A 27,841-nucleotide genomic window follows, 5' to 3' on the forward strand; every position below is an offset into this window, starting at 1 on the left:
CATAGTTCTCTAGTGGTTTGAAACTTTTGTTGAGGCACTCGTAGCCGCAGCAGTCGCAGGACTGCGCGACACCTTCTGGGGAGGGCCTTGGTGATCTGACCAGATGGGATACCTTTGGTGAAGTTCATGGGGGTTACGCCGGTAGAGGCCGCCTTGTTGAGGCTGACTCGCACGTGGTCGATAGAGAAGACCTTACTTACGTCGCACAGAACGGTGGTATAAGCGCAGAAGAGACCGTCAGGGCCTAGATTTCTGTTGGCAAACAGAGCTGAACAGATCTTCGGGACGAAAAAAGTATTTGCCAGCCCCGAAGACAGCGATGGAGTTTCCAGGCTGGAATCCTGAAAAAAAAAAAAAAAAAGAAAAAGAAAACCTTGCCCCATGCGATGACCCAGATTTCAGACATGAACACGTACTCTAAACTACCTGAAGGCTTATTAGGAATCTTTACCAGGGCCTTTTTTCGCGAGTGGAATTTGTATGTACTTAATTGTTCAAAGGAGCATAGTCAGCTTGATCGCAATTCACGGGCAACGCCGGCCAAGAGTGAGCTGGCGGCAATACCTTGACACCCCTGAATCAACCCTAGATCCTCTCCCAGGCCTACAGCCTTCACGTTCGCCACCAAACTCCCATCTGTCTCCAGATGGCCGTCATCGAGGGTCCACGGGGGTGATACACGGTTGCCAACCAAAAGCGAATCGACGGCCTTGCCTACTTCCACCACAACCACGCCGATGGCCTCTTGTCCCATTGTCAAAAATGTGATGGAGCTTCCGAGAACACCATGATATACATCAAGGTCTGTGCCGGAAAGAGCAGAGGTGATGATGCGGAAGATCGCGCCTTCTAGGCGCTTGATCATGGACTTTGGTACGTCCTTGACGGTCATCGTGAAGGGCTTGCCTTCCCAGACCACCCCGCGCATCTTGTACTAGGATCGAAAACATCGGTCAGAAGACATGTTAGAAAGCCTAAGATGGTCAGTTGGTGACTTTGTTCTACGGTCAACTAGGAGGATAGGGAGACGCCTCTTCATACTGCAGATCTTAGGCCACTTGATGATGCATAGTCTTACTGATTCGTGAGCCTCGCCAATGGGCTCGTGATTATACCTGCTAAGTCAGCCCGAGCGAATGATGAGTCTGCATTCAGCAACCCAGCTTACATGATATAAGCGACCAATCGCAGTAATGCATTGTGGGAAGACTAATTATCACAGATATAGAAGTTCACTTAGTGGCTGAGCTTATCCATGCCAATAGCCAAAAAAAATACAATCCTATTTCATTAAGCTCAGCTGATGATCAGCTGATGATTATTTGAATATGATAAGGCCCTAACGCCCGCGTAAGGGAACATTTGCAGAACAATAACATATTCTCAGCTTGATGTCTTCAATCATGTCACCATTTTGCGCTTGGTATATTTATCCAAGCATACCTCGACATGGTGTAACAGTTTCAAGGCTGTAGCTTATCACCAATGTCAGCAGTTAGTGTTAGATGTCAAAACTACACCGCCAACTTGAGGGCTTCCCACTCAGGCGTGTCATGTCATTTGGACGGTGTCATTTACTCCAAGACCACATGAACTGGGAGTCGTGGCGCTGGGTAGCTTCTCGAGGAGAAAAAAAGAGGAAAGCAAAAGAAATAAGACGAAGAAGAAGAAGAAGAAGAAGAAGAAGAAGAAGAAGAAGAAGAAGAAGAAGAAAAGGGACTTGGATCTTACCATCACATTTGGAAAGCGACTACTATGACCGTGCAGTTGTGGTTTCGGGGATTCCCAATGAAGCTTTTGACGAAATCTCACCTAAGCACCTAAATCGGTACTTCTCATTCAGCCTTCTGCTCCCAAACACTCCACCAAACCCCAACATTAGCCGCAACAACTAAATCCAACATCTTCAACCCCTCATCCCAGATGATCAGCTTGCCCATCTTGGCCCTCTTACCCCTTATACCTCCTCCAGCTCGTTCGCGGCCGAGACTCATGTCAAAGCCAACACTCTCGTATTCCTCATCATCCACGTCGTCTTCGGTCTTATTGGTTATGGAGTTTAAGATCTTATCCCTAGTCCTTTCGCGCGCCTCGTGGGGCTTACTAGGATCTGAGTGCTTAGCGTTGAAGAGCTCCGATGAGGGTAGATTGAACCGAAGCTCGGATATATCATTGCCTTTAACTTTAGGACTCCGGGAGCCATTTCTACTATGCCCTTTGGAGCCGCCCGGTCCATCGTCAATTCCATCCGCGAGTGGATTCCACTGGTTCGCGTGCAAAGGCAGAACATGTCGACATCGCAGGCTGCGGCCGCCATTGCCAGTTCGAAATTCACACCGCCCGTCCCAGGGACTTATGAACATATAGCCTTGTGGTTTGAGACCTTGACTAGGCATTGTGATTACTGGTGCTTCGCTGCCATCAAAGTCCCCCCCAAAGGAGCCGACGGAGATGTTGCTATGGTGCCTGTCATGGCCGGGCCGCCGAGGGGAGACAGGCAAGTCGTCTTCTCGTGACTCGCGACGCCGGAAGGCTTTGCGAATATTGGCAGACCAAGAAGGAGCGTAGACCATCTTGACCTCGCGCTCGAAAATATTAGCTGATATTGGTGAGGTATGCAACGGCGCAGGCTCAGCGGGCTTTGCGCGTGCACGCTGAGGTGAGGCGTGCGAGAGGCCAGGTGCCAGAGCAGCACTACCAGGGCGTATTATGTCAAGACTCTCTCTAATGTCCCTGATATCGAATGCTGCACCTGGCAGTGGCATACCACGAAATTTCGAGTACCCGGGAGTCTCCAGGTGTATGCTGATCGAGGGCGAAGGAATGTACTTTTCGTCAGTGAAATCCTCGGGATGATCGAGTTGAAATGATGCGAGCCTTCCTACGTTCCATTGTTGGTGAGAGGTGCGATCGCGGCGAATCAAGGTTAGTGAAAAAGGAGTAAAGGGCTTGCGTTTTGATGGAGACGGCGAACGAGTCTCTGGCCGCAATGGGAAAGGTGGCGCTAATGGAGTCGTGCCATATTCAGGATAATTATCAATCTCATCCGGCCTTGGAGGAAGATTGGGCAGCTCTCGATGTGGAGGGGGCGTTGGAGGTCTGGCTTGTGTATCAAACGTCACATCTCGCAAGGCCAAAGGTTTCCTGCGAATAGACATCTGACGAGATGGATCAGGCGCTGAAGCGTTTCCCGCATATGCCGGGGGCTCCTGTTGGGCATGCGGAACAAATGGTTGGTTTTCCTTTCCACTTGGTACTGCTGATGGCAGTTCAGAAGCTTGTGCGGTAGGATATTTGCCCAAGCCAGAGGGATTGGGCACGCCTGCCACTGGCTTCCGGTTGATAAGGTTTCCACTTCTCGCACTTTCCAGGCTTGGTCGCGATGGGCCTTCCTGTGGCGAGACTAAGAGCTCATCTTCTGGCGTGTTGAGATGCACATAGTACAGAGAGCTAGCAACATCTTCGGCTGTGACGTTTTTAATCTGTGGCTTGAAGGTCGATAAGATGATGTCTGAAAGAGAGTTAGTGTGAGCTCTTATACGTATGTCACAACACATACCTCGAGTGCCTGGTACTCTGGAAATGTATAAAGTAAGAGGCTCTTGCTTCTTTTCGGTTGGATTTGTGGGATATTGAGGTGGGTTACTGGCAAGGGCGTTGAGTGAGGCTAACGAACGAGCCTCTACATGTTCCGCCATCTGCCTCTGATCGGTTCCTGAAGAGCGGAGAAGGCGCCTTTCCCGCAACAAAGAGGAATAGTTTCGTTGATAGAATCAGAATGGAGCAGTTATCCCCAGTAATGAACGAAGTTGTGGGCGTACAACTGTGTACTTGTAAGCTCGTTTCTCCTGGAGTGATAAGCCTGGCTATTGGCGTGTTGTTAAATCATGCACAAGCAGCAGATGGGCCAGGGTCCGCTGCCAGGGCAGTCCCGGGGACCGAGTCTTGAGCTTAATCAAAGAAAAAGACGGCGACGCTGTCAAATGAGCAGGGTGGAGGCTCAGCCGAGGCCACGTCAATAAAGATATCAAGTGGCTATCCTAGCGCAGTGATGTCAACAACTTGAGCCTATGCCGCATGGCAAGAAGTGTTCGTCAGCATTTGAGGCGGTGCTCTTCCAAAGGCGAGAGTGTTCGGGCTGCAATAAGGCACCGTACATAAGTAGAACCGGAATAGCTACAGCTCTAACCTTAGCACTTGGCAATCGACTTGCAGAAGTGGCTCGTCAGGTTACGGGCAGGCAACGGCGAACTGAAATCCTACAGCCTACGGAGCGCTCGTGTACTTGCGAGAAATGGGGTGGGGGAAAATTGCGGTTGGAAATACGAGCATGCTGTAAGTTAGTTGACAAGTTCGGCGTTGGTATGAAGGCAATTAATCATGACTGGTTTCTACGGCAGCGAGTGAACCCACTACGAGGGCCGCTGATCGACAAATGCCAAAGTCGAGCGATGATTGTGTGCTCTGCTCCTCAAGACACCAGAGGCAGAAGAGCGAACAACGGCGAGTCGACTGTCCATGCAAAGTTGAATACTGGGAACCATGGATGTCGTTACGAGCATGCAATTTGCTTACTACAGAAGTGGAACGCACCGAGTTATTTCGGATGCACGTGGGTTTGCACGGAACAGATGTAAGTAATTAATTAATGGTGTAAGGATAGTACCTACATAAATAAGCCCAGGCTGAGCTACGGACAAGAATGCCCCGCCGAAACTTTTCGAGATTTCCAATGCGGATAGCGGCATCGGAACGCACCCGTCATACTGCAGCTACAGTAGCTAGCTACTACATACACGCATAGAACACGGCGAGTCTATCCTCGGACGCCATCAGTCAATCCAACCCAGCCGCGCCGTAGCTTGAGAGCTTCCCGATATAAGAAGCAATTGTTCCGGCCGAGATGGCGACCGCAGCGGTACAACAAGATGTCCCGGCCAAGTCCAAGAAGCCGAGCACAACACGCTCCATCCTCGCCGGAGCTCTAGCAGGGGCGGTAGAAATCTGTAAGACCTGACGATGATGTAGCGTATATACATACGACTGTAGGAGCGGTTACTAATGTGCCTGCCGCAAACAGCTATAACATACCCTGCCGAGTGTAAGTCCAACGATGAGCGCACCCGATTGAAAGCTCGCGGCATGAATCTGAATCTAATCTCATCTCACAACCATGCGCAGTCGCCAAGACGAGGTCACAACTCAACCGCCATCTCGGAGAGGGCAAGAAGCTCCCGTGGCCCCCGTTCGGCGGACAGTGGTACGCGGGTTGCACGACCTTGATCATCGGCAACTCGGCAAAGGCAGCTATTCGTACGTTGATCTCTACACCTTGCATCCAACCAGGCGGGTGCCGCGTGGCTAACCCGGCGCCCTCGCAGGCTTCGTCTCTTTCGAGCAGTACAAGCGCATGCTGGCCGACGAGAACGGCAAGATTTCTGGGCCCAAGAACGTCATTGCCGGATTCTTCGCCGGTATGACCGAGTCGCTCATAGCGGTGACGCCGACCGAGTCCATCAAGACGACCCTGATCGACGACCGCAAGAAGCCGAACCCGCGCATGAGGGGCTTCCTCGACGCCATTCCCATCATCTACAGAGAGCGCGGTCTGCGCGGTTTCTTCCAGGGTCTTGTACCGACAGCAGCTAGACAGAGCGCCAACTCGGCCGTCCGATTCGGCTCATACACCAGCTTGAAGCAACTGGCAGAGAGCTACACGGCGCCGGGCGAGAAGCTGGGGATGCTGGGGACATTTGGTATTGGTGGTGTGGCGGGCATCATCACTGTCTACGCCACGCAGCCTTTGGACACCGTCAAGACGAGGATGCAGAGCATCGAGGCCAAGCAGGTCTACGGCAACAGTTTCCGGTGCGCGAGCATGATCTTCAAGCAGGAGGGTGTCTTGACCTTCTGGAGCGGAGCGTTGCCGCGGCTGGGACGCTTGGTTCTGAGCGGTGGCATTGTTTTCGCCATGTATGAGAAGAGCATGGAACTCTTCAACAAGTACGATCCCGAAGGCACGATCATATAGCGGGGGAGGGAATCCAGGCCTCGGGAGGTGATCGGAGACAAGATAAGAGCCCAGCATAGAATCTAGACAAATACCCCATTGCGGTGGATAACAAAAAAGGGGCCCGAGGGCGTTCAGGGTATAATATTGATTCGTTTATACATGAGATGTACATGCCGGTTCTACCTGTCCGACTTGGCACTTTGACCTATGGTACCCAAAGATGTGCCTCTTTTCCGTGCAAGACTGTTTTCACTTGAGACGAATGAGTCCCTTGAGCCAGAGCAGCTGTCTATCCACCCAGGATCGACTCGGGGCGTCTTCCATTTCTCGCACGAGGTCGCTGAAGTAGGTTGGGTTGCTCTTAGGCTTGAGCAATGAGTGTTCTCCGATGATGGGGTACTAAGCCGAACGTGTTAGCAGGGTTGCCGTGTTGCCTCTTTGCGTGAACTCGCAACTGGCGGGGGAGGGGGCGGTGGCATGCCTTCTTCTTGTATCGGTTGTCCAGTAACGAGTATAAGGCATTGGCCTGTCTCAGCTTCTCGTCCTCGGACAAACTTGAGGCATTGCCCTCGAATCGCTTCTTCAGAACTTCCTGGAGCTGGACGGTAGGCCGAAGATTGTCCTTGGGCCACCTGTTGAGGGCCTTGAGAAGGTGGAACTGGGCGCTCTGTATTGCGCGACGCATCAGTGTCACGACGCTCTTGTAGGGGAACAGAACGATTGGGCTGTGGCTGCGTGGGTGCGGACTTACAGCTGCTTGCTTGGACATTGTGACTAGGTGCAAAATGATCTGGACGATTGTGGCATAACCTGTGTGCTACTATGAGGTTCAACAGATGCGGCAACCAGACCAAGTTCTCGCTACTACGGTACCGCGTGTATATAGCATGAGCACAAGCGCATTCTCACAGAGCTTGACGCTATCTGGACGGAGCCCCAGAAAATTGATGATGCCGATACCACTGCTGCGGTTCGCGCCGGTATATCTCCGGGTTCTAGTGCATGCATGAGAGAGCGGGGGCAGGGGACTAACTTAAAGCCTCGAAGTCGCGTGTCGCATGTCGCATGTCGCATTTTGTCCTCTAACGAGTAAAAGTCCGTGCACGGCAGGCGAGTACGGCGTACTGGCTTGGCATTGGTCAGCGACTGTCCATGGGCGCTTCTAGCAATTGTACTGCAGTATGTAATAATCTTCCATCAGCGGGCTTAGCGGCAACTCGGCATAAGCATAGACAATAAGTACATGCCATGTACTGCCAGCGAGAGCGAGAGCAAGCGGTAGGCGCACGATGGGCACGACAGGCACCGACAGGCACCGGGATTCGCAGCCCATCTGGACGTTTGGTTGCTTGCCCCCGGGAAACGAGAAGAGAAGACAAGAGAGAAAGGGCCCTGTTTCTGTGTGTCGTCTCCGACGGTTTTGACGCATTTGATCTCCTGATTCCCATGCATCCGTCTGCCGTACGGATTGTCCATCCCCAACACCACCCATCCAGATTTCACTCTCCTATTAACTGATCCATTTACTTGAACCTTACGGATCCCGTAGATCAGTCTTCGATACCCTCCTTTTCACCCCCTGCGAGCCTTCTTTTGTCTTGGGCGATTCTTCTCTATTAAATTCTCTTTATTATTTACTTTCATCTTCGTTTCTTTTTTGAGTTCATCGGCCTCAAATCTCCTCCTCCTCCTCCTCCAAACACCCCCCCCAAAAAAGGGTACGGCATTCCGTTGCCACCTTTTTAAACTACTCACCACACCTTATCCCCGATTGACCGTAACCCAAACCGAAACCAACCTATTTGGTAGTATCACATTACATACTACGGGTCCGTACTTACTACATACTTTACCACCAACTCCGTACTTGTACTTGCCTAACTGCGCATCACTTCCCCCCCCGAACACCAACTCCTCTTCAGTGACCACAACAGCCAAGGTCATTTCATTGCTTTCTACCACTTTTCTTTTCCCTCTTCGTCACACATTTGATCTGCCCGCCCAGAAAACTCTCTCTAGTCAGTCAAAGTCGAAATGGCAGGGCGATACGAAAGGGTAAGTCTTATCAGCACAAGACTCAACTCGGGTGGAGGCCTCCCCACCGACATGCCCGCCTCTTCTGCTTCTCTTCTTCGTCGTCTCGCGCATCTGCTACGTAGTGGTGCGTGGTCTGTCGCATACTAACTCGAGCCTTCATCAATCAGATCAATACCCAGGACAACGACCACGACCACGACGACGGCGATACTCCCATCTCAGCCATCCCTCCATCCGCCCGACAGAGGATACCAAGCTCGCCTCCACCTTCATTCCACTCTCGCGCTTCGTCCTTCGAGCGCAGGAGGCAGCAGAATGTCGATCCCACCCTCGCCGATGCATTCGATGCCGATGGCGACGACAGCGACGACGATGAACCCGATGACAGGCAGCGCTTAGTACGGCAGTCCTCATTTCCCGTCTCAACACGTTCAGCCACCCCAGACAGGCCGTCCGCTCCTGAACGCCAGACGGCACAGCGGCCCGACGCACCTGGTGGGAGCAATGCGCAGCCTTCTTCGCGCATCTACGGTGGCGGCATGCAGTCAGACGGCGTCTTTTCAAACATGATGGCAAGGCCTGCGAGAGGGGAAAAGGTTGTCGAGGAGCAACCTCCAGTATGTGTCTCCCTTTCCGCGCTACGCTACTGTAGTCTACCATGTTGCAACACTCTACTAATTCCCACAGACATATGAGCAAGCTGCCGCCGATTCCGCACCGCCCTACTGGGAAACGACTATCCTGGCCCCCGGCCTCGGTGGTCCCGACGAGGTATACATCGACGGCATGCCCGTTGGCTCCATCTTCAGCTTCATCTGGAACGGCATGATCTCCATGTCCTTCCAACTTGTCGGCTTTCTCCTCACCTACCTGCTGCACTCGACACACGCTGCAAAGAACGGGTCTCGCGCTGGCCTCGGCATCACGCTGATTCAGTACGGCTTCTACATGAAAGGCACCTCCAACTCGGATGGCATGACTGGTGCCCCTACAGATGGATATGCTCAGCCCCCTGACCCAAACAGCCACGATTTCGACCCCAACGCCGTCAACTCGGCCAGCGGTGATGGAAGCTCTCTCAGCGATATCGCCAGTTCCGAATGGGTAGCGTACATTCTCATGATCGTCGGCTGGTTTATCTTGATTCGATCTGTCAGCGATTACATCAGGGCAAGGCGACACGAGCAGTTGGTATTGCAGGGCCCAGACAGGCACATTCCTATCGTCATTGATAGCGAGGATCCCGGGCGGGTCGTCTAACTATTTGTATCCTCGGAAACAAGGGCTCGACTGATTTGAAGCGAAAGAAATCATCTGAAGATTAAGCATGGCTATGGCGTTGGGAATTTTGGTTGAATTACTTGGTACAATGATCCTCTCTACCTGATGATAGGTGTGGGGCAACACGCAATCCCTAAGAGTAAGCTCATTTGCATAATATGAACAAGTTGGATTTTCTTACCACGCATAGTGGTCATAAAGAGTACCACTTCAAGCCCCCACGTGAACTTCTGCGACCATGTCTAATTTCCCCACCAGCCAAACTGATAAGCTGTACTGCAAAACAAGCGATGGGCACGAAGGTCTCGATGCCTATTCGATTGTGCCACCATGCAAGAGAGAAGAATCGAAAGACCCTAGAGTCACTAGACTTGAGTAGTTGTCACAAGTAAAACGTTGGCGGCATGGTCTTAGCCACAGTGAGTAGCCACATTCGCGCCGGTAGATATTTGAGTCATGTCCGAGTCAAGTGACTGCTGGGACTTTTGTATGCATACCTTGACAAGAGTAGTTGTATTAAGGCGCTTGAACTCTCGTCGTAGGGCAGAAGCAATAACTCATTGTGCAGCTGCATTTGTGCATATGGGGGCGCAGTGAGACTTCCGCTCACACCATGCTGATGTTCTGATTTAAGGTCGCCGCCATCACCATTTCCGTCACCATTTCTAGAGATGCCTGCGCTGCCAGAACCCTGATCCGGGTGTAAGCCCGTATGTGTTGATACCCAACAATTGCGACACGAGATGGCTTTCCTTGGAGAGTGCAGTACTAAAGGGTATCTGCTCTGCTCAGATAGCCCACTGCTCTGAAAACTCAAGGTGTTGCTCTCAATGATTCCAGCATAGTACAATTTCTAGCCTATGTAAGTGTCTTACTCAAGTGGCGACCTTCAATTCAGTCTCATGCCTTTCCACCATATCAATCTTATCTCGGCTTGCTTCCTCTGAAAGTCCACTCACGACTCTCCTTTCTTCATTCCACCAGGCGCATCAGTCAATGGCACATACCTCACTCCATACAACTTTTTCTTCGTGATGTTGCCATCACGATCCTTATCAACCGTCCAGATATACTGATTCCATCCATTCTTGCCACCAACGGGTATGAACATGCGACCCGGACTCCTCAGCTGGTCCACGAGTTCCTGGTGTAGTTCAATCGCTGCTGCCCCGACATGAATAGCGTCCCAGCCACCTTCTTCATTGCTGCTGTGAGCTGGTCTATCCGCGCTACCACCCACTGGCGGTAGAGAGTTTCCCGGACTCGGTTCCGTCCATCCCTTCCGTCCATCGCCGACACGGAACCTGACCCGGCCGCTTGCCAGCAGTGCTTCGCCCTCGGCAGATTTTGACATGTTTCGCTCGCCCAGGTCGCGCAGCTCCTGAATGTGCTCAAGACCCACCACCACGCTGCCCTCGCCTGCCAGTTCGGCCAGCACATGCGTGAGGTAGCCCGACCCGCTGCCCACATCCAGGATACGCCTGGGCCTACCTCTGACACCCCCAACATCCGACCTGCCCACCTCGTCCCCGGCTTTCGAATCCCTCCTGCCGGCGGGCACGTTCTTGCCCTTGCCGTCCTTCAGCGCCGCGGGCCCGGCGGGCAGCACGTACTCCAGCAGGCTCTCCACGGCGTTGGCATGCATGTGCGGCGCGCTGATGGTGGCTCCATGCCCGATGGACTGAGGCGAGTCCTCGTACGGGCTCCTCGGCGCGTAGTGTGCGCGGTCGACCCTAAGGAAGGCGGCCTTGACGACGGGAGAAGTCAGGAGGGAGTGCTGCCACATGTTCTCGACCAGGGACGAGTTGGTGGTTCCGCTGCTTCGCCAGGCCATCTTGGTGAGGAGGTTGGAGTACAAGCGTTTGAGCAATCTCATATAACAGACCTCGGTTTGGCTTCTTCGGGTTTTCGGTGGCGAGTCTGGGAATGTTGTAAGTCAAGTTTCCTAGGGGCCGGTGGAGCTCCGGGATAGACGTCAGTGTCAAGTGTGGGGTCGTGGGGTAGCTTCCACTTATTATACCTCGAGGCTTGTTCGTACTTTACTTGGCAAAGGTGGCCCTAGTGTTCACATGGCGCTGAACTTATAGCAGGTTCGAATCCAAGGAGTTGCTATGCCGTTCTGTTGGAAAAACATCGGGCGGCCTGGGGCGCAAATAGATCCATCTCGCACAAGTTGGTCATGGCTACGCTCTAATCGCAGAAGCATTCCGATCAAGCACATTTTAGACGACTTTCGAGGTCATATACGAGCTCAATCCAAAGTTCACTCCATAAGCTGTTGGGCTTGGTTGTCCTTTGATTTCAATACAATCTATGCTACCTAATACTCATTGCCATTGCATTACAATGTGGATACACGGAAGGGAGAGCACCGACAGCAAGTCATATGCAAAGGGGAAGTCGAGTATAACCAGAGCTGATATGTCTCTGATCCGCGCCTAACCAAGCTCAGCCTACGGACTGGGCTGCGCTCTTCTCGGTATGAATGAATGGATGTATCACAGAGGGCCTGTCATCGACGGATGAACCATGCCTTTGCCACACCAGGCCCTTGAACGCCTTATTCAGAGTCTCGGATACCATGCTAGTTGATACCACGCTTAGAGCAAGCGAGTCGTCGTACTAGTGCGCAACCAAGTTGTGGTTTTCGGGACAACAGCGTTTGTCACGGCAGTCTTAAGCAGCTGTAGAGTCGTTACCAACCCATATAGCGCCATCCTAGGCTTGGGTACCCGCGGACGTGGGATAGAACGCAGGAACGCCGAAAGTTGTGCCGTTGCAGGTGACGACACCATGACCATTCGTCACATTGCCAGGTGGACTGTAAATGACATTCGTCCCGTTGCGCCAACGGCAGTCATGGGCGTCGGTATGCTTTCTACCATTCCAGATCGTGCCATTCCACCACTTGATGCCGGTGGGTACTGGCAGATTATTACCGACGTTGTATATTGTACCGCTGCAAGTTATCGCCCGGGTTTCATCCGGTTCATTCAGGTCCTCTGGTTCCTTCGGCTCTTCTGGCTCTTCTGGCTCATGTGAAAAACCTCTGAGTCCACTATCTGGCTATTGGAGAATGTCAGTAAGATACATTGCTTCCAATCACCGCCCCATCAAATTGTCAGGTGGCGAAGGACGATGGATTGTGGTTAATGACAATATACTGCGATGATGATAGTTCTTGTTGCTGCAGCTGCAGCTCGGAGTGCCTTCAAGGAAGAACGCTCATCGTCATCAGAAATTGCTCCCGAATACACTCATTGGCCAAAGTCGTAAAAAGTATTCTCGTGATTGTTGACCAGGATTTCATACCACAACTACTGAACATCTGCTGCGTTCTTTTGGATCACCCTTTGGAGGGATTATAGGTCCTTCTAAGATTTCCCAGCACTTCTTCTAGATCGTTAGGTGTGTAATCGAGTGGCTGATCGATTCGGAATTTCGCTGGTAGCTTGAGTTTGGGTGGTCGGAGGTCGATGTTACAGCTTTCATATAAAAGCCACGGACGTCCCTGCACGTCAAATTCAGTGGCTGCAGTCTTGAAAAGAAGTTCATCCCAGAGCCATGCATCCTTGGCAGGGCTCGCCTTTATGTGATAGTCTAAACGCCGAATATACCCTGCATAATTTAATTTATTCAAAAATGGCCTTGCTTAATTGAGAAATTAGGAGAAAAAAACGGCATGTTCGAGAAAGTTGTAGACTTAAGTAGAATTCGCAGGGGAGAGGTCCAGCATATTTTCCACACCTTCCTTTCTCTTGGTACACTCAGAAATCTCACCAGTGGCATAGAGTTGCTGGCACCGGTACAGTGACAACAATACGCGTTGTCAATCATGAGCCCTTAGGACGAGGCGAATTTAGCAAGCTGCACCAAAGACAAGGAGCTGGTTTTTCATTTCTTCTTCTAGCCATCCATCCATTTATAAAGCTTCAGGTTCTCATTTGCTCATATTGTGCCACTATGTCAAATTTTCTTCAGGCCCACATAATTTTAAGTGCTCTCCTGGAGAAATGAAGGTTGCATGCAAAGTACCGAGCTAGCCGCTGTGAAGGTCCTTCAGAACTACATCGGATCACGAAATTAAGAACGTTATTGTAAAGCCTAGAGATGATAGTGCTTATCGATCTTCGGCTATGCCTGAGATGGCATGCTGCGTCAAGTGCTTCGATACCTCCATCGACATATTGTCTCTATGCTTTGACAAACCGTGGGAGCCGAGATTTCTCACGATAATCACACACGTTACGCGGGATACATAACATACACGCTCCAGTGATAAAGGACTGGAAATATAGTTTTATATTCAACATAGAACGAATAGTCGCCATCGTAGATGACATAGCCAGATGGAAACCCCCATAAGAAAACTTTTGAGGTCCAGAGGATGTGCTGGGCAAGAACTAACACCTTTGGTGCCAACTGTCTTGCTCTTCATACACGACCTAGTATTATACAACTCCTCGGTATATTGAAGCGCACTAAGTGAAGGATCGGAGAGAATCGCTGATTGTAACGGTAAGTAAAGTTGAATGTACCCTGCTCTTTGGCAATGACCAAAAAGGCGTTGACAAGAAATCGCCACATAAGCTCTATCTTGAACCAGGTATCGTACCGATATCAGACAATTCATCTTGTTGCACTTGATTGGATTGCATAAATCTCTCACCATGACCTCGAAAGACTATTACTTGCCAAGCTGTATAAGTTCAGAGATCGAGTGGCGTGAGTATTGCTAAAAGTTTTCTCTCATGCTACCTCTAAACGCAGCGCATCCAGGCCTATCGTATGACTTGCCAGCATTTTTATCTGTGCAATATGACTAGTTGAAGGAGAATCCAAAATGAGATTCCCTCGAATGAATCTGAAATGATATACTGATACTTTACAAGCTATATTAAATAGAAGTTATGCTTTTATTTTTTATTTTTTAGATTAAGCTTCAAGTAAACCTCACGCATTCGTATCTTTACCACTTCAAAGTACAACACCTTCTCAATTTGGAGCGTCTCGGATAATATTGCTTTCTTCGTGTCCACAATGTCAATGTGACTGACCGCAATTAAGACAACTCGATACAAGCCCCAGCGAGGCATGGAAAAAGTCCGATGATAGACGCAGTAATATAGAGGGGTTAGGCCTTAACATAAATCTTATACTGCGGAAATTATAAACACCGTTTGACAGTGAGTCTGTCTTCCGAGTCCCAACACTCAAACATTAGTAGTATAGTGCGTAATACCACGACGAGCAAATGTATCGACAATGAAGCCGGATGACAAATCCATGCCAAATAAGCACATGTATCGTCTTAATACGACCGTAGTATCAGCAGTGATTTGCCGATGTTTGTAGTTATTATGCCTGGCAGGCTCATGAAACAATATGCCCGTTTCAGACTAAGGCACAAGAATCATCCCAACTAGTTCCAACTACCCAAAAGCGAGAGCACTCCGATCGTGTGCCCATGATCTGAATATAAGATCATTCCACGTCTACTTTAAGGCCCGGGCCAATACAGATAACCAAGCACAAACCGAAGAAACATAAATAGCGATCTGGGCGTATAGCAGCTCGAAGGGCACACAATAGTCAACGGCTTTACCGCAAGCAGTCAAGTGACTGAGAAGCACATAAATGTGATCGTGAGAATTTGTAGCCTCGCAATGTGAGATCAAGGGGCTGCAATAGATAGGTGGGATCTAGGTACAATCGAAGGCCAAAACGCCTTACTGGTGGTAGCATCAGCTTCTCGTCTCAAACCGGTTGTAAATGGAAGGCTTCGTGCAATCATGACAAGAAGAACAATATTTGGAGAGTTCGGGTGCTCAATCCATTTCATAATCATCCTCCGTCGGAATCACTAGGCTTCCACGCCAAGTATCGCATGGACGAGCGTCAGAAACGATATCCTTTGATTGAGCGAGGAGTGGCTCGTAATGACACTGCCAAAACTATCTATGAGACTGCCTTGGCAGCATACCCGGGGGCCACACCCAGTTCTAGGATGTTGGGAATATGATACAACCTATCAAAAAAGGGAAAATGGTAGGTTACAATAGGATATCCTGCCCCGGATATCAGCTTCGACTTCACAAGTGAGATTATAAATACACCTGTGCCAAACACCGATACAGGAATTACCCAGCCCATCTCAGTACATCCTGGCCCTTCCAGATGGAAGGCACCGCGGCCCGATCTGAACCTAGGATGAGGAGCTCAGAAGATTAATGTGGGACCTTGTGCAGACGACAAAAATCTCATGGGCGTTGCAGGATCGTATTGATTTTCTGGAAAAGGAGAAATGCGACTTAGAATGGAGATTAGGGTGCCTAAAGGCTGCGTTGTTCAATATTGCAGGTCAAGCTATGGTGAACGGCGCGGCGTATGCTCAACCACCGCTCAATATAGTGTATCAGCCTCACCAGGGTTCTCGATGGCCCGAGAATAGCATTGTTGCACCAACCCATGGTTCAAGAACAGCATAGGCGCTAACGAGGAGCCAGCCAGCTGCTGATCAATGTACGCAGAATCATCAGCAGTAGTAAATTCACATCAGCAACACTAGCACCAACGGACAAAGCCGTAACCACTCCTCATGCTATTCAGATTGACGATGAAGAAGCAGACGATGATAGCAACTTTGACAAAGAAGATGAAGATCAACAAGTCTCGGAAGTCGAATGATGAGTATTAGAGTTTGCATATCTCCTATTCAGCCCGAAATACTTGATTGTTAATATGCGAAATGAGACTAGGAGAGTTCTAGGTAGACTTGACCTATAAGCATGAGCGACAGTATAAAACCTCTTATACGCAGCCTGTAGTTGCGGGATGAACAACTCAAAGTATGCTCAGGTTTTGTGCTACGCAAATAAAATTGATTTACGTTAGCACAAAGCAGAAGGAAAATTAATGCGTACCTCAAGTTACCCAACCAGAACAAACAGCACAAGCTTAGTTCTCCACGCATTGCATGTGCAACTCTGGTCAGCCTACGGCCTTCTCGGTAAAAAAAAATTAAGCTAGTTTAGCCCCCAACTTTCACTACAGGGGCACAACGCAGGCTCTAACTCGACAATGGTCTATACTACGTACATATTCTATAGGAAACTACTATACCTCAGAGTACGCCAAAAGTCAGTTCAGTAAGAGGTCAAGAGAGTTATAGGTTTCGGGAGCAGCTATTGTCAAAAGAATGCTTTGAGTTGAGGGAAGTCAGAAATACAGTGTGGTGGACACTGCGTGCCGGCACTGCAATCGGCATTCCAATTTGAAGTAGGGGTTCAGGGCAGGCAAATATAAAGGATATATATAGATGAGCTGGTCTTCACCGTATTGCTGCTGGACTGCACCGCTCATAGCATGTTGTGACATTTAAAAACAGTGGGTCGACCGTCAATAGAACGATGGTAATCTCAGGGTATATATTGGTTGCCACACATGTACTGTAGGAAAGTGCCAGGCCAGCTACTTAACACAAATGCGGGTCATTTGCTGATTCGGAATCGTTGCTAAAACTAGTTTACAAGACACAGCGATCCTGACGGTCATTAGATTCCTGCGGGTGATAGGGTATACTTGAGGCGTTGCGCCTGGCAGGACCCCATGGAACTTACACGAGTCAGTTATTATACACTGTAAGTATATCTAGTATATTGGGCCGCGTATGTCAGTCTAACTCGCTGCAGCCCAGCTTTTGGCTACTGACTCCATGCATAAGCTCGAGCATTTCTGTCCAGCGAAGTTCTTATAGCAACGCTGGTGCTATTGCGTACATAATTTCGTGGAGGGAGAGTTTGAGCCGGGCATTAACGTCGGCGGTGTTACTCGTTGCACTTGATGGCAGTGATTGGTCCCAAACGTCGATTACGTACGACCCCGTAAATCTCCAGGTCGTCCCAACGCATGGCCGCAGGATTTGGAGCAGGCGTGTGACGCGATTATCCATTTCGATAACTGCTACACCGGAACCCATCCCCAGACTTTAGGTGTGAGAGCCAGGCTGGAAGACTGCCCCTGCCATTGAGTGGCATTTAAACCAATGGGAGCGGCAGCAATGCAGACAACCAATGGATTTGCGAGTTGGGGGGCCAGAGGGTGCTAGACCCATTACGCTAACAAACGCCAGTTTACACGCCACTATCGAAGTACTAATAGTAGGACGGGACGGCCACATTCAATGGAGAAATGTTAGTTGCTTATGCATTTTGCGAATGGCAAAATGGCGGATGAGATGGATCAGGAGATGGAGACTCAACTTGTCTACGAGGAGCCCGAGGACACCAAGGATGGCATGGACTTGGATCTGCCCGAACAGAAAGCGGAACTCGACGAAGACGGTGTCAAGTTTCATCACTCACCGCCGGAGATGCTGATTACTGAGAATACGCCTTTTTTGTTCCAGGGCAGGATGGTTTGGTTAACCTACAGTCGGTCCTGTGTCATTGACCACGTGAAGTTTCATGAGTATCTGCACACGTGGATGGAGCAGCGGATGCCCCGTATGTCGAGTGACAACAACAGGCGTGGGAGGGTTGAGATATTCGGTGCAAAAGAGTTGCACGCAGATGGTCATGTGCGTTACCATGTTGTGATGCGTTTTGAAAAGAAGGTGCATTGGAGGAACTCTTACTCCAAATTTGCAGTCCAGTTCGAGGAGTGCGGAGAACTTCGCCAGATAGCCACGTCTATTCGCATTGAGAAGCCAGGCCCGGGTGAACGTTCAAAGCGTTTCTTGGAGGGGGTGCAGGGTTACATACTCAAGGAGTATGGTGCCGGCAATGAGTATGTGTTTGGGACATACATTCAAACACGGTAGCGTGCAACAGAGACGCGCAGACACGAGGAGGATTAGCGTCGCGCAGCAAATGACCTAGAATATCAGGACGAGACTGATGCTTCCCTTAAGGATAACTTCCCTCAGAAATACGTGTGCCAAGATCGTCGCATAGTCAATTTTGTGCGCACCAAACAGGTCCGGGCAATGCCCGTTGCCAGACGGGGATATAAGCACGAGGCTTTTAAGATTCCAGAAGAGTTGGTCTTCTGGCTGCGTGGCCATTGAGGGCAAGGAAAGGGGGAAGGAGATGATGGATTGGGGGAAATCTGCTATATTCACGGCAAACGTAGATAACAATCCATTAAAGGAGGAGGCGGTGGCGCAATATTTTAAGGAGAACGGAGGAACACTCGTTGTCATAGAAGAACGCATGTTTTAGATTGCACACTACAGCCCTGAATAGACAACTGCATCGATAGCTTAAGCGGTGATGCTTGAAATCGCCATTGTTTCGAAAACGGCACTGCCGATAGAAACTCACTTATATTATAGGTCATAGAGGTGTGTTCATGATATATATTGACCGGCTTGTAGATAACTGTTACTTGCCTCTTACTTCCCGATATCCTTTACTAGTCTAGTAATAATACGCCCTGCCTAAACACTATAAATTCAATTAATATGTATTACCGCGCTATAGTATGGCTAATGACGCTTTACGAACTTTATAAATATAATCTTAAAGTGTGAGCGGAAGGCTTAGACCCCAGCTACAATCCCAGTGCATAAGCGTTATTTCTTAACAATTTGCCTCCTCTGAGATAATCGAAGCGATCAAGGAAGGCCACTATTAGCTTAAGTCCTACCATGACCGTATTCTAAATAGAAAGAACGACGACGAGAAGATCCGCTACTAGAATTCTTTTGTTTAGTAGCTTACCCGCCATTCTATCGATAGGGAGCTTCTCTATTAATTTTAGAAGCTTAAGCCTAATCGTTCCAATTTCCAGCCTACCTTGGATAAGTTAATGAAGAACCTAAAGTACTATGTTAAGGAAGGAGCGTATTCCGATCTAGTTAAGCTTGAGGAAGCACTCGATAATATCGAGTCGAGCGAGCTGAGTAACATGTTCAAGAGGACCAAGTACTTAACACCGACTCGTAGTCATCCTAGCGTATTTAATAAGCCGCCGTTCGAGACCATTACTAGCTTAATGTTAGCCCCACTTGACAAGATTGGCGATATGTTGAGACGCTGGCCGATGATAATGCTTTATATCAAAGCAATGGCGATTAGATTAAAGATTCGAACAAAGGTTTCACTGTTGGTTTCTAGGTCTTAGACTCAATCTCTAGCTTATCATCCAGCTTATCATCTAGCTCGACCCCTAATGCTACGGCAAGAGTTACAGAAGGTGTGGAGTCTATCTCCTTAAAGGTAGGAAACGTTATAAATAAAGTACGAGAGATAGCAGACATTTCGAATTTGCGAGCAAGACAGGAGACGCTATGGAGAACGTCTTTGCTGGTCTCGGCGAAGTTGCACCTGGTGCGGGCAAGAAGTAGGGTCAGGGTGAGGATAAGCGAGGACATCCAGCTGCCGGCGGCCCTCCCATGTGGTACGGCGGCACTGATATTGTATGTTAAGTTTTGAAAGCAACGGGGTTTCTGCGATTACATTCACAGAGGATGTACAATTTTCAATAGCGCTGAAATTGTAACTGTAATTTGTCCAACATATGTCTGATCATGCAACGTTAGCATTGGCGAGGGTGAAGGCCTTGAGATTACTTCTCCAGGTTACTCGAAACCCACGCGAGAGCGCAGGTGGTTGTTATCTAACCTTAGTCTAGACTAACCTAAGGTTAGACTTGATTGACATGATGGAGCAGTTATACCTCGCATTCACTCGGCTTTGCAGTATACTACCACGGACACATACAGTTACAACCTCGAACAATATGAGGTGAAACAAATTGAATCATAGTATGTAGTTGGGCTAATTATTCCAGTGAAGAGTGTAAGTAGCATTTTTGCTCCGATTGCTTGCGCGACATTCAGACATTTAATTCAATGCAGGAACCGGAGGCAGAAAGAATACGGTGGGCAGCGGTAGCTGAGACGCACTAAAGCAGGTGTCAATTCAATGGACGACAGTTAAGGGGGAATTTAGTGGGACTACAGTTGTAATACTCAGGTGCAGGTGGTCAAACTGATCAGTCTGCACCGCCACTCTTCAATCATCGACTTAGGTTACATAGTTAACGCCTTCCACAATGACTACAACGCGACCGACCAACTTCAACTTGATCTTCTTTTCACGCATCGCATAAAGACATTTAGGCTTGCTTGTATCAAGAACCTTTAGATGGTTACTATGCGAACTCAAAGCCTGATGAACCGGCTTGTCGCCTTCACCTCACTGATAGTGCCGTGGATCCTTGGCGTCACTGCTGACGACAACTCAAGCCACAAAGTAGTGAAACAGGTAGCTATCATCGGAGCTGGAGCTGCTGGATCCTCAACGGCGTACCACCTTCGCAAATATGCCGAGCAAGAAGGTCTCGCTGTTAATATTACACTGTTTGAGAAGACGGGACGTATTGGTGGGCGTACACTGACAGTCGATGCCTACGGTGATCCTCACCAGCCTGTTGAGCTTGGTGCGTCCATATTTGTGAGCATCAACCATATTCTCTACAATGCAAGCAGAGATTTCAACCTTCCGCTCGTCAATCCTGGAGCCGATGAAGTTGGCGTTTTGGGTATCTGGGATGGCGAGAAGTTTGTCTTTGAGCAGGACTCAGAGTCATGGGAGTGGTGGAGCTTGGTCAAACTCGTCTGGAAGTACGGCAGTGCCCCTTACTACACCAGAAGACTCGTCCGCGAGACGGTCGCCACTTTCCTGAACTTGTATGAGGAACCATACTTTCCATTTCGATCTCTGACGACCAGGATATATGAGTTGGGCCTGCACAGGATCACCGGCGTTACTGGGCGTCAATTCCTCGAACAGAACAAGCTGTACGGGGCCTTTGCGCACGATATTGTGCAGACTGCGACTCGTGTTAATTATGCATCCAACTTGGCCTATATCCATGGCATGGGATCTATGGTATGTGGATAACCATTACGACAAGGCGAAGCCAAGCTTGGTGGCTAACATGTATTACTGTAGGTATCGCTGGCTACGGACGGTGCGGTGCAAGTCGCAGGAGGCAATTGGCAGATCTTTGCACACATGGTTGGGGCGTCTGGATCCAACGTCAACCTCAACACATCTGTCTCGTCGATTGCATTGGCAAATAGCAAGGATCCTGCCTCGCCGAGTTCAAAGTTCGTCATCGCGACTAAAGGTACTGGCTCCTCGAGTGCGAAAGCAGAAGTGCAGGATGTTGAGTTTGACAACGTGGTGATTGCCACGCCTTACCAATTTAGTGATATCACTCATGAGGACGGACTACTCCAGCAACCGATCGACGAAATACCCTACACGACCTTACATGTCACTCTTTTCGCTACGCCATTCCGTTTTAGCCCAGAGTTCTTCAAGCTTGAGCCAGGCACGACAGCACCTATCTCGGTGCTGACTACGCTGGCGGATGACGAGGAAGCACGCCCTGGCCCGGAAGGGGCGGGCAAGGCTGGCTTCTTTTCAGCAACATTGAACCAAATTGTGCTCAATTCCAAGACTCAACGCCAGGAGAACGTGTACAAGATCTTCTCTCCCAACAAGGTGACACCGGAATTTCTGTCCTCGCTCTTGGGAGTCAAGATCCCCGATACTTTCACGAGCTCAGTGGATTCCGAGGACCAAGCAGATTTCGAGGTTGTGGAGCCGATCTCATGGTACCATGCTACGGTCTTCCACCCTTACCCGCAGAAGCTCCCGAGGGTGACTTTCCAAGACCCAATTCTACGCGAGGGTCTGTACTACACATCTGGTATGGAGAGCTTCATCTCGACAATGGAAACCAATGCTCTGGCCGGGATGAACGTGGCCCGGCTGATCGTCGATGATTACGTGGCATTGAATGATGGACATGACAAGGGCAATAATGCTTCGGTAGTTTCAGAGAGCGGGCAGGATCAAAGGGTGCTAGGGGCATACTAGACAAGCACAGTAGCACAAGTGCCCAGTGGGAACAGAACATGCAGAGCAATCGCTGGCCGAAGTCAGGTTCGCTATAGATTAGCACGTAATAATATATGGCGACAGGATATGTGCTATGAGGCTATAATCAGAAAACAAGGGAGATAACAGGCAGGTGTTGTTTATGTTGGCGGGTGGCGGAGAAGGCTAAGGAAGCACAGATCCGCAAGCAGGGGTACAATACAAAGCACAGCCCGTGGGTGCTGCAGCTGGCACGCTACCCCTCGCCGGACCGGCAGGTTGTTTATTGCAACAACCAACTCGGGAAGTCCCAGGCTGCTGCTAAGCAAGATAGAGACTGCTGAGTTTGAGTTAACTCGCTGCTACCCCGAAAAAAAAAATACAAAGGTTGCAACTGCATACCAACATCTCCAGCTTCTCTCCCAACTGACATTTGCCAGAATGTCAGCCGCACAGCTACTCAACCCCAAGGCCGAGTCCCGCGTACGTACACTTGATCTCGAGTGCAGTGAGACGCTCGCTAATATTGTATTGTTTGTCTGTTGTAGCGGCGGGGTGAAGCTCTGAAAGTCAACATCAGTGCCGGCGAGGGTCTGCAAAATGTCCTCAAGTCCAACCTCGGTCCGCTGGGTACTATCAAGATGCTCGTCGACGGCGCTGGACAGATCAAGCTCACCAAGGATGGCAACGTCTTGCTACGAGAGATGCAAATCCAGAACCCCACAGCAGTCATGATCGCACGAGCCGCCACAGCACAGGACGACATCTGCGGTGACGGAACAACATCGGTCGTGCTTCTCGTCGGAGAGCTCCTCAAGCAGGCGGAGAGGTACATCGCCGAGGGCTTGCACCCCAGAATCCTTACCGAAGGTTTCGAGATTGCAAAGGCCGAATCGCTCAAGTTCCTCGACTCGTTCAAGCTCCCAAAAGAGGTCGACAGAGAGCTGCTGCTGTCCGTGGCCAGAACCTCGCTCGCTACCAAGCTGAACGCAACATTGGCCGGAGCCCTCACCCCGGACATCGTCGATTCCGTCCTTGCCATATACGAGGCCCCCGCCAAGCCCGATCTGCACATGGTCGAGATCATGAAGATGCAGCACAGAACCGCCGCCGACACACAGCTGATTCGCGGCTTGGCACTAGACCACGGCCCCCGACACCCCGACATGCCCAAGCGTGTCGAGAACGCCTTCATCTTGACCCTGAACGTCAGTCTGGAGTACGAAAAGTCCGAGATCAACTCGAGTTTCTTCTACTCGAGTGCGGAGCAGCGTGACAAGCTCGTCGAGAGCGAGCGAAGATTCGTCGATTCCAAGCTCAAGAAGATCGTTGACCTGAAGAAGGAGGTTTGCGGAAACGACCCCAAGAAGAGCTTCGTCATTGTCAATCAGAAGGGCATCGATCCCTTATCCCTTGATGTCCTGGCCAAGAACGGCATTTTCGCCCTGCGAAGAGCAAAGAGGAGAAACATGGAGCGTCTGCAGCTCATTTGCGGCGGTATCGCACAGAACAGTGTCGAGGACTTGTCGCCTGATATCCTCGGCTGGGCTGGCTTGGTCTACGAGCAGCAGTTGGGTGAGGAGAAGTACACATTCATAGAGGACGTCAAGGAGCCCAAGTCCGTCACTCTCCTCATCAAGGGGCCCAACCAACACACCATCACACAGATTTCGGACGCCGTCAGGGATGGTCTACGCAGTGTCTACAACATGATTGTCGACGGGAGTGTGGTGCCCGGTGCCGGTGCTTTCCAGGTCGCCTGCGCCGCTCATCTCAAGAGCGACTCTTTCAAGAAGACCGTCAAGGGCAAGGCCAAGTGGGGTGTTGACGCATTCGCTGACGCCTTGCTGATCATTCCCAAGACACTTGCCGCAAACGCCGGTCACGACATTCAGGATGCCCGTAAGTGAACTGCCCCTCCCCGTTGTCGACTTACCCACTAACCTGTAGCAGTTGCGGCACTCCAGGACGAGCATGCGGATGGCAACGTTGTTGGTTTGGACTTGACCACAGGCGAGCCCATGGATCCCACCTTGGAGGGTGTTTATGATTCCTTCAGAGTACTACGAAATTGCATCGCGAGTTCATCGAGTATTGCATCGAACCTACTCCTTTGCGACGAGCTATTGAAGGCAAGACAAATGGGACGGCAAGGCGGCCCTGGCCCGGGCATGGATGGTCCTGAGGAGAATATGTAAAAGCCTTCCTAAGATACCAGCCGTACTTAATTCCACAGAGGCACGACGCAAGTCTGTGAATAGACATGAATGAACTGGCCCTCTTGCAAGAGGGTATGACGTGGCCATGACAATTTCAACTGCCTCCTTGAAAACCTACGTGGAAAACTGTACATATAAAGAATCATGGGTTCACTCCATCGAATATTCCTGTACTTTCAACGCATTTTCTTGGAAGCCTGGAATTGATTCCAAAAAGTGTCGGTCATTTCCCCAGTTGTGAGGGGCCATGGCAGGATCCCTCACTCGTATGCCCGAAGCAAGCACGACGATCACAGGGGATCTGGCTTTCACATGCGGTCTCCCAGGAAGACATTCCTACATCTTATATAGGTCGCGACACCTGATATTCAACCCCGAACCTTAGTGCACCTGCGTTTACCACGAATATATATTCCCTAGCACTTCGATCGTGGATTATGAAGCCCTGCGTGCATCATGTGTTCATATTGGTATTTTTATGTTGCCACTACCTACCACTCATAATTTCCATTTCCGTTGCCGCTGTTGTTCTTTTGGGCCACAAGGGCATTGATCTCTGGTCCCATGATGTCTTGGCCGAAGAACAACGTCCCTCACTGAAGAGCGGCAGCCCCAGGGAGGTTCATGTAATCGTGGTTTTAGCTGTCTCTTCTCGTTCCTCCAACCAAAAACAAATTGTTACATGATGAGATCAAATTCTTATGAAATGCTTGAGGATTCTGCACTGAGATGTCGTCGACGCCGTTTTTACAATCCTGAACCATACATGGTGGGCAGCACAGAATTGCCTCAGATATCCAACTAAGTAGAGAAACATAGAGGACAGGAATCTCGGGTGAGAGAGCCTAGCAGGTTTCTTTTCGGTCTACCGACGATGTTCGCTGATGATCCTGAGATTATCAAGGCCGAATCACTCAAAATTCTCGACTCCGAGCTGCTTGAGAAGACCATCGCCCGAAAAGGTCAATGTGATCACTAGCAATACACCATTTCCGCGTCCATCTCAACCACAGCTCCTGCTCGACTACAGCGAGACAGGACTTCAAGTTGTAATCCGAATGTACTTCATATAGAAATGATTATAAGCAAGGAGAATCGTGTATGCAAACACATATAGGTGTCAATCAGCACGATGGTTATACGACTTGAGTCGGGTAGGATTCGGGGTTTTCTCTTCCAATGGCGCATTGTGTCACTGTTGGCTTACACAAATAATAAGTTAGTTAGCCCTTCACTTTTATTGCTTTCAAGTATCATGAAATTTAATATACCTTTCACAATGCTTCGCACAGTAGACTCGTCTTCTTTTTTTTTTTCTTTCTCACCCCTTTTGTTTTCGATCGTCAAGCATTGGTCGGCTTCCCTCATTAGGCCGGTACGTGACTAGTGGCGGTGCAGCCTATTTGCTCTTACTCGTCATCTCCTTGTATTTGGCACCCATCGTCTCATCCCACTGCTTCACGATAGCATTACCGGGACCAGCCGTGATCATCTCGTCGCCATTCTCCAACTTCTTGCTGATCTCGTCCATGAACTCCTCGAGCGTCAAAGAGATCGGGTTCTTGTGCTTCTTGTTGTCATCAGGGTCCTCTCGCTCCCGGTGCAGATCAGTGCCCACGGCCGGAGGTGCGATCTCGACGATCCGCACATTGCTTCCCTTGAGTTGTGTTCTGTGGTTTTGTCAGCTGCATATTCCAGAGCCAGCGATACGGATAACTCACCGGAGCGCCACACTCCAGAAGTGCAGCCACGCCTTGGTTCCGTTGTAGACAGGGTTGATGACCGAGAAGGGCACGAAGCCCAGCACGCTCGACACGTTCATGATCACTGCGTGCTCCTTGGTCTTGAGGTGCTTGAGCAGGCCCAGCGCCAGATGCATGGGTCCGCGAATGTTGATGTCAATCTCCTGGTCCGCCTTCTGCAGGAACTCCTCCGGGTCCTGCTTCTCGACCTCCAGGGGCCGCTGCACGCCGGCGTTGTTGACGAGGCAGTCCAGCTCGGGGTGCTCTTTGGTGATCTTGCTGATGAAGTCGGGAATGTCGGCGACCCGTCCAGTGTCCAACACGTAGTAACCAGCAGCGCCGATCTCAGAAGCCGTCGATTTGAGGTTAGACTCTGTCCGGCCTGCAATGATGACCTTCTTGCCCTTGGAGATGAACCACTGCGATAGCGCCTTGCCGATGCCGCCGCCGCCTCCAGTGACGAGGGCGCACTTGAAGTCCATTGTCTTGTTTGATGAGGCCATGATGATTATCTGAATGCGTCCACGAGAGCTGAGTGAATGAACCAGTAAAGTCGAAATTGGGTAGTTGGTTATAGAACTTCCCCGACAAAATTGCAATGCTTCGAGGTTCTTGGCAACCAATATAGGGTTTCCGTTTCTGTCGCATTAAAGAGTGGTGACGTATCGGGCCCTAGCGCTAAGTCATAGGTCCGCCGTAATATATGCGCCAGGTACGGTATAGTCGTGTGGGTGGTGGGCAGCATACCTACGTATATTACCTAATTATAAGTGTAGAATGTCGTGCAAGCGGGACACAAATACTGGCTCAGAGCGGGAGGACCGAGTGTATCATGGCGCAATTATACATGTTATTAGACTGAAATGACTAGACGTTTTCCCTACCTGATACGTCATGCTGAACGATACAAGCAGTACACATGAAGAATACTATAGGTGAATTGAACGATAGCTTTGACCCCATGTGCTAACTAATTTATATAGTCGCCAAAATGACATGGGATTTCCCTTGAGCGAGGGGGGGCCAGAGGCTCTCGACCGACAAGTTTAAAGTGAAGTTTGAAAGGGAAGACTCTTGGGTTGTCAGCCGTCCATGCTGCAAAGCCCGAGGGAACATGAGAAGAGAAGAGAAGAAAGTTATCCGGCAGTTTCAGATTTCAACATGAAAACAACACACGCCTTTCCGTTGTGTTAAGAATCTGGCAGACATGGAAGGTTACGATAAAAAGAGAATGTGGCTGCCTACCTTGAGTGAAGAAAGGTGGCGTGATTTGGAGCTCAGCCACTCTTCACCCCGCCATCCAAAGTCTGGGTTTTGGTTTTCGGTCCTCGTTTCTGATTCTGACCTAGGGATCCGTACAAAAGTTGGACTTCAAAGCTGCAGGCCCTCCAAAGGGTCTTTTGTTATGACGCAGCTCCCATTCATAGGGCCAATAATACCTTGATATTGTATCACAGCACCATATCAACCTGCTGTCGCAATCCAGCATTCCTGATCCGAACCCGATCCTTTTTCTTTTCTTTTTCTTCTTTTGCTCCGGTGCAACTGCAATCTCCCCGTCCCAGTTCACCTCAGAAGAAGAAACAACCCATAGAAAAATAAAAACAAAACCCCTCTGTCGCTCCTTGGTATCACACCAGCGCCTCCGTGGGA

General features: G+C 50.0%; 11 protein-coding genes across 11 annotated transcripts; 6 read left to right on the forward strand and 5 right to left on the reverse strand.

Moving 5' to 3' along the window:
* Positions 1-344: 344 nt before the first annotated feature.
* Positions 345-1,220, reverse strand: BKA67DRAFT_589183 (uncharacterized protein). Its single transcript, XM_046104430.1, has one exon. The coding sequence runs from the start codon at positions 926-928 to the stop codon at positions 509-511; it is 420 nt and encodes a 139-aa protein (XP_045950965.1). The 5' UTR covers positions 929-1,220; the 3' UTR covers positions 345-508.
* A 615-nt stretch (positions 1,221-1,835) lies between these two features.
* BKA67DRAFT_665636 (uncharacterized protein) lies at positions 1,836-3,698 on the reverse strand (the record flags this gene model as incomplete). Its single annotated transcript, XM_046108578.1, has 2 exons — positions 1,836-3,511; positions 3,560-3,698. The coding sequence occupies 2 exons, from the start codon at positions 3,696-3,698 to the stop codon at positions 1,836-1,838; spliced, it is 1,815 nt and encodes a 604-aa protein (XP_045950966.1).
* Positions 3,699-4,652: 954 nt separating this feature from the next.
* Positions 4,653-6,153, forward strand: BKA67DRAFT_589190 (putative tricarboxylate transporter mitochondrial carrier protein). Its single transcript, XM_046104431.1, has 4 exons — positions 4,653-5,006; positions 5,081-5,101; positions 5,182-5,313; positions 5,382-6,153. Exons 1-4 carry the CDS (start codon positions 4,904-4,906, stop codon positions 6,029-6,031), a joined length of 906 nt encoding a protein of 301 aa, XP_045950967.1. The 5' UTR covers positions 4,653-4,903; the 3' UTR covers positions 6,032-6,153.
* On the reverse strand, positions 6,154-7,031 carry BKA67DRAFT_589193 (uncharacterized protein). Its single transcript, XM_046104432.1, has 3 exons — positions 6,765-7,031; positions 6,495-6,680; positions 6,154-6,412 (listed from the first exon to the last, which is right to left on the reverse strand). Exons 1-3 carry the CDS (start codon positions 6,780-6,782, stop codon positions 6,263-6,265), a joined length of 354 nt encoding a protein of 117 aa, XP_045950968.1. The 5' UTR covers positions 6,783-7,031; the 3' UTR covers positions 6,154-6,262.
* Positions 7,032-7,776: 745 nt separating this feature from the next.
* BKA67DRAFT_147114 (uncharacterized protein) lies at positions 7,777-9,400 on the forward strand. Its single transcript, XM_046095097.1, has 3 exons — positions 7,777-8,068; positions 8,218-8,667; positions 8,738-9,400. The coding sequence occupies exons 1-3, from the start codon at positions 8,048-8,050 to the stop codon at positions 9,308-9,310; spliced, it is 1,044 nt and encodes a 347-aa protein (XP_045950969.1). The 5' UTR covers positions 7,777-8,047; the 3' UTR covers positions 9,311-9,400.
* An 886-nt stretch (positions 9,401-10,286) lies between these two features.
* On the reverse strand, positions 10,287-11,165 carry BKA67DRAFT_528818 (protein-L-isoaspartate O-methyltransferase; the record flags this gene model as incomplete). Its single annotated transcript, XM_046098985.1, has 3 exons — positions 10,287-10,546; positions 10,595-10,845; positions 10,945-11,165. The coding sequence occupies 3 exons, from the start codon at positions 11,163-11,165 to the stop codon at positions 10,287-10,289; spliced, it is 732 nt and encodes a 243-aa protein (XP_045950970.1).
* Positions 11,166-17,555: 6,390 nt separating this feature from the next.
* BKA67DRAFT_542803 (uncharacterized protein) lies at positions 17,556-18,552 on the forward strand (the record flags this gene model as incomplete). Its single annotated transcript, XM_046101156.1, has 2 exons — positions 17,556-18,118; positions 18,309-18,552. The coding sequence occupies 2 exons, from the start codon at positions 17,556-17,558 to the stop codon at positions 18,550-18,552; spliced, it is 807 nt and encodes a 268-aa protein (XP_045950971.1).
* A 544-nt stretch (positions 18,553-19,096) lies between these two features.
* Positions 19,097-19,375, forward strand: BKA67DRAFT_488310 (uncharacterized protein; the record flags this gene model as incomplete). Its single annotated transcript, XM_046096948.1, has 1 exon — positions 19,097-19,375. A coding segment is annotated over one exon (279 nt), but the record flags the coding sequence as incomplete, so codon positions are not given.
* Positions 19,376-20,508: 1,133 nt separating this feature from the next.
* On the forward strand, positions 20,509-22,227 carry BKA67DRAFT_528872 (prenylcysteine oxidase; the record flags this gene model as incomplete). The annotated part of the gene is made up of 2 exons (XM_046098989.1): positions 20,509-21,228; positions 21,292-22,227. The coding sequence occupies 2 exons, from the start codon at positions 20,509-20,511 to the stop codon at positions 22,225-22,227; spliced, it is 1,656 nt and encodes a 551-aa protein (XP_045950973.1).
* Positions 22,228-22,668: 441 nt separating this feature from the next.
* BKA67DRAFT_528777 (T-complex protein 1 subunit zeta) lies at positions 22,669-24,425 on the forward strand (the record flags this gene model as incomplete). The annotated part of the gene is made up of 3 exons (XM_046098982.1): positions 22,669-22,710; positions 22,776-24,129; positions 24,181-24,425. 3 exons carry the CDS (start codon positions 22,669-22,671, stop codon positions 24,423-24,425), a joined length of 1,641 nt encoding a protein of 546 aa, XP_045950974.1.
* A 1,420-nt stretch (positions 24,426-25,845) lies between these two features.
* BKA67DRAFT_665644 (putative short-chain dehydrogenases/reductase) lies at positions 25,846-26,691 on the reverse strand (the record flags this gene model as incomplete). The annotated part of the gene is made up of 2 exons (XM_046108579.1): positions 25,846-26,116; positions 26,168-26,691. The coding sequence occupies 2 exons, from the start codon at positions 26,689-26,691 to the stop codon at positions 25,846-25,848; spliced, it is 795 nt and encodes a 264-aa protein (XP_045950975.1).
* Positions 26,692-27,841: the final 1,150 nt, after the last annotated feature.

Source organism: Truncatella angustata, assembly GCF_020726525.1.
Source record: "Truncatella angustata strain MPI-SDFR-AT-0073 chromosome Unknown BKA67scaffold_15, whole genome shotgun sequence".
Lineage (NCBI taxonomy): Eukaryota > Fungi > Ascomycota > Sordariomycetes > Amphisphaeriales > Sporocadaceae > Truncatella > Truncatella angustata.